The sequence below is a fragment of the Cornus florida genome, unplaced genomic scaffold (assembly GCF_030987335.1).
Source record: "Cornus florida cultivar Cherokee Brave unplaced genomic scaffold, ASM3098733v1 CherokeeBrave_3.0.0_Hap2_Chr06, whole genome shotgun sequence".
NCBI lineage: Eukaryota > Viridiplantae > Streptophyta > Magnoliopsida > Cornales > Cornaceae > Cornus > Cornus florida.
The window spans coordinates 33,851,014-33,856,430 of NW_026775576.1; the positions used below are offsets into that span (position 1 = coordinate 33,851,014).

The 5,417-nt window shown below is 36.6% G+C and overlaps 1 protein-coding gene across 1 annotated transcript; it reads right to left on the reverse strand.

Moving 5' to 3' along the window:
* Window positions 1-3,308, reverse strand: LOC132311304 (delta(12)-acyl-lipid-desaturase-like). Its single transcript, XM_059809178.1, has 2 exons — window positions 3,185-3,308; window positions 1-1,369 (listed from the first exon to the last, which is right to left on the reverse strand). The coding sequence occupies exon 2, from the start codon at window positions 1,352-1,354 to the stop codon at window positions 203-205; it is 1,152 nt and encodes a 383-aa protein (XP_059665161.1). The 5' UTR covers window positions 1,355-1,369; window positions 3,185-3,308; the 3' UTR covers window positions 1-202.
* Window positions 3,309-5,417: the final 2,109 nt, after the last annotated feature.

Below are 5,417 nucleotides of genomic sequence, written 5' to 3' on the forward strand. Positions count from 1 at the left end.
TTCATCCGAAAACACACATAATTAAGACTAAAAGGTTCATATTACAACTCCAGAAAACAGTTGATCCGGGGAAGAAGACAACACCTTGCTTCTATCTCCCACACACAAAACACACTGAAGTCACACATTTACTACCATACTTAAAAACACATACACAACACCTACTTACACACACCATCATTCTTCGCAACCGTGTGAGCGTTCAAAACTTGTTCTTGTACCACAGTACACCATCACTAGGTGTACCCTCATCTGGCTCCACATACAGACACTCCCTTGCCTCCCTCCACATTGCCTTGTAAAACGGAGTGCCATCGAACTGATAATACTCCCCGAGGATCGGCTTGATCGCCTTGGTGGCCTCCGACGCGTTGTAGTGTGGCATTGTGGAGAAGAGATGGTGAGCTACGTGCGTGTCAGTGATGTGGTGGAAGACCTTGTTCAGCACCCCATAATCCCTGTCCACCGTCGCCAACGCTCCCCTCAGCCAGTCCCATTCTGATGAATCATAGTGAGGCAGGGAAGGGTGGGTGTGCTGCAAGTATGTGATCAGCACAAGGAAGCCATTCACAATCAGCAATGGGACTCCGTAAACGCATACAACCCATGCCAACCCTTTTGCCAGAACAGCCCGATAGAGGAGATAAGTTGCAGCTACAACACCTGCATCAGAAATGTAAATCTGCAGCCTTTCCCGGTCGTTGTAGATGGGGGATTTGGGATCGAAGTGACACGCGAAACGGTCATAGGGTCGGCCGGATACATTGAAGGCCAAGTACAGGGGCCAGCCAAGAGTGAGAGTGATCACAAGGGTGAGAATGCGGCCTATGGGGTTGTTCAAGTATTCAGAGTACCATCCCATCTTGGATTTCACCTTCGGGACAAAGACCTCGTCGTGTTCAATGGATCCGGTGTTGGAGTGGTGGCGGCGGTGACTGTACTTCCACGAGAAGTACGGGACTAGGAGGGACGAGTGGAGGACAAGGCCAACTGTGTCGTCCACCCATTGGTAGTCACTGAATGCGTGGTGACCGCACTCGTGAGCAATGACCCAAACGCCTGTGAGAATGCAGCCTTGAAGAGTCCAGTAGACGGGCCATGCTAGGTAGCGGAGGGGTGGAGGGAGGGAGTGGAAGTATGTGGTGGCAATGTAGTAGAGGAGAGAGACTAAAATGAGGTCGTAAACAACGAAGGAGAAGGAGCGAAGGAGGGATCGCTTGAAGCAGTGGGGTGGGATGGCTTTCTTGATTTCGCCGAGAGTGAAAGGAGGTTTGGAGTGAGGGACTCTCTGGATGGGTTTCTTGTGGTCTTCGTATTTGGTTGTGGTGACAGACATTCGGCCTCCGGCTCCCATTGTTGATGCCTAAACCTGGAGAGAATTAAGGTTTGTGTCAGTTTATTGTGAACTTTCCACTTGATATAGTGAAGAATGTACTTCAATCCGAACACGAGAGAGGAAAATCTGTGGCCTCATTTTGATAAGCAGAAGAAAAGTTGCAAAACTTCTTTTCATGACATTAAATCTTATAGATGTCACAATATAAATGAAAATCAGAGAAGATACTATTACAACAACAATTTACAGCTTGTGGGTGCATGTGTGTTATTTGAAAAGATAAATAATAATAATAATAATGAAAAAAAAAAAGAGTTAACCTCAAAAATGTGTGTCATTTGACAAGATAAATAATAATAATAATAATACTAATAATAATGAAAAAAAAAAAAGAAAAAAAAAGAAAAAAGAGTTAACCTCAACACCCCCCCCCCAAAAAAAATTTTATATATATATTTTGAGGGTCAAAACTACTGAGTCTAGAAATTTAAAACCCCAAGTGAACTCTCAACCTCCCCTTTGGGAGGAGAGATCATGACATGAGCTAAAGGCCCTAGCAGTTGAATGACATGTTCTAAAAGATTAAATTCCGTACAAGTACAAGATGAAATAATATATAAATTCACTAAAATCTTAAAACTCTCTCTTTTAATACTCAAGGGCAACTTCGTCATTTTAATTCTTTGTTAACATCTCTATAATGTTTTTGATGTTAACTATGATGAGGGCAACACTGGACCAACATCTTGACTTTGCATCCAGTAATGCTTTGCTTCCACCCACATGATCTAGATTCTATACTTCTAACATAAAGCAAATATTGTGGTGGTACGAGTAATTCCCCTAAGAAAATCAAAACTAAAAAATTAATTAAAAAAAAAATGAAAACCAAAAAATATTAAGTAAAAAATAGGTTGTTCCCCTAGAAAATTAATATAAATGAACTCCACAGCGTAGAACATTGAATCGTTACAAGACAATTCACCATGAAATTTTATGTAGTGAAACTTTGAAATTCGTTAACCACCGTGAAATTTTATGCAGTGAATCTTTGAAATTGGTGAAATTCACTAACGAATCGTTACAAGAGAGGATTCGGGTCCATGTCTATAAAGAGAGGGTATGTTCACCTAGACCCAAAGAATCATATGAGGGGCAATATTAAATATTTTTAGTAATTTCGGGACAAAAGTGAAATTTTATAGGTATATAATTCAAAAACAAAGAATCAAAAGGACTATAATACAAAACAAAAAAATTCAGGATTGCCCCAATTACTAATACACAGGTCCGTGCCTGTATATACATTTGAAGGACTTCCCTGCCCCCACTGACTAATACAGAGGTCCGTGCTGTATATATATATATATAAAGGACTTTCAAGCAATCCTTAGAAAGTGAACAAATCAAACAAGCACAAGCATTCGTTGGTAAGACAATTAAAAAGACAAACAATCAACAAGCATTTCATAGTTTGCAAAAAACAAAAAAAAAAAAAAAAACGATTTTCTTCTTGGTTATACACATGCAGAAATTATAGATACATATATGTGAAATGACGCTATTGTCCTTGATACAAATTTCATTTTAAGAAAGAAACAGAAAAGGAAGGCATTTATGAGATGGATGGCATTGTTATGACAGATTGAAGAAATCATAGAAATTTACAATAAAAACACTACACCAATTCACAGATCTATTCAAATAATCGTAATGTTGGTTAAAATCGACCAATAACAAAAAGGAACACATAAATCGAATAAATCTTACCCTCTATATATATATATATATATGAAATGCTGATAATTATATGAAGATTTGACAAATATAGAGAGAGAAGCAGAATACCTCAGGAACAAGTTGAGTCCCTCTACCTCTCCTGAAAGCGCTCCAGAGAAGAGCGCTGCTCCCTCTCTCTCTTTCTCTCTCCTCTCTAACTATCGCAAGCTGTTCGTATTTCTGAACTTTCTGGTTCACAGGTCCTCTATTTAACCTCTAATAGCGCCACATAAGTGGGTCCCCTAAACTAACATGCACGCTTAAACGTAGCAACCTCTGCCTGCACACACGGCGACTTCTAATTGGCTCATCTGATAGGTCAAGTCAACTGATTTTCCATCGATCCGGCGTTCCTTGATTTTGACGAACGGTCCTGATCTCCTTTTCATGTATCGGTAATTTGCCCAACACATTGAATTTGGTTAAAATAAATTAATTTAATGTGTTAAAAATAAATTTAATTAATTTAAAAAAATTCAGTATTAAACGTATTGAAAGATACAGATTCGTTTTTACAACATAAAAAGGTTTGTTTGGTTCAGTTTTTTGACAAAAAAATATTTTTAATTTTTAATAATTAAAAAACAAAAAATTATATAAAACTTTATTTTATTTAATACTCTTTGAAAACTATTTTCTAAATAATTCAATTAGAAAGAAGTTTATTTTTATCGAATTACTTTATAATTTTCTAAAAGTATTTTTAAAAAAATTCAACCAAACAAACCCTAACCAATGTTCCAAATGAGGTGGGAAGAGAGAGAATTTGTTGCATAATCGAGTTCAATCATAACTTGATTTGCAAGTAAAAAAGTTGATTAAAATCGACACATTTGATTATGCATATGTAATCCACCTGCTTTTGATACGAAAAAATTTTAAATGATCTTTCTGACTTCTAGCCAATCATTATTGAACACATAAATAAAAAATTTGAATTTTTATTTACTAAATTTATGATAAAGTTGTTTTAGTGTGCAACGCTGAATGGCCCGACCAATACTCCGAACATTGTGATATTTCTCAATTCTAGAGCCACGGCTGATCAGTCCGAGTACAGATCCGAGGGATACCAAACAATTAAATATATAAATGAACACATAATACAAAATAATAATAAGGAATAATTAAACAAGCTGAAATAATTCTAAATAAAAATCCTTAAAAGTTGTATAATTCACTACTGCCAAAACCTTCAATATTATTACAACTCGAGAATCTATCTAGTGGACCCCTAATAATATTTCAGCTGAAAAATAAATAACTGAACAAAAGGCAAGTCAAAACTAAAACATATGTAGTAGTTCTACGTAGTCAGAGGAGTGAATGACTGTCTCTGCTCAGCACGATCAAACTCTAAGCCTGGAACTGTTGAATACTTGAAAAATGATAGTGGGTTAAGCTCACGAACAAATTCTATACTACTACAAACCAAACAGAGACCTGATATGCATGTACATCCTAAACAACTCAACAATAACCATATAATCGATATATATATATATATATATATATATCCACACTAAAGGACTCTCACTGGATTACAGGTCGGTATCAACCTGACTAGTAGGCAACATGCAAAACGCACCTAAAGTGGGCATGAGTACCTAGACCTAACAGGGTACACCTCCAACCATCATAGCCAGCTATGCATCCCAATGCATATACGCTCCCTAACAGTCAACCCTGAAACTCAAGCTCATATCGAGGTACCATAATTATATATTTAAAATCCATCCAAACCAAAGGGATGTTATCCAACTATTTGTTGACCCGACATAAATATAAGTATGACTAACTTTTATTGTTTATCCGTTCCCTTATTCCAGAGTAGGTAGAACTTAGCATTTTGAGCTAATCCATCCCTACTATGCCACCGTCTCATTCTGATGCGTATAATCCATAAATCCACTAATTGATGAAATAAATAATTAATCTAACATCAATTAAGTCCAAACAATTGACAATACAGGTAACAAATGTAAATGTCAATTAATCCACAATAAGCATCATAAAAATATGTAAATTAGCATGCTTATTTGATAACACTGATACATGATTAAAATTGTACAACCATCCACAGAAAATTGCTAAAATAAAGATAAGCAACTTAAGTCATCCATATCCAATAACAGTATGCCAATTGAATTAAGAATTATATATTGTTCAAGCTATAAGCACTAGGTGGCTTATCATGCATTAGCATGCCATCTGGAGCTTTAGTATGACCTTAGACATCATTTAACTTCCCATTTACAGCTCCTAATTACAGCTGGAATGTCAAAAACCAAACCCATAATCA

Excerpts from the sequence above, each read along its gene's own strand:
- LOC132311304 (XM_059809178.1), bottom strand. The coding sequence starts at position 1,354 with ATGGGAGCCGGAGGCCGAATGTCTGTCACCACAACCAAATACGAAGAC.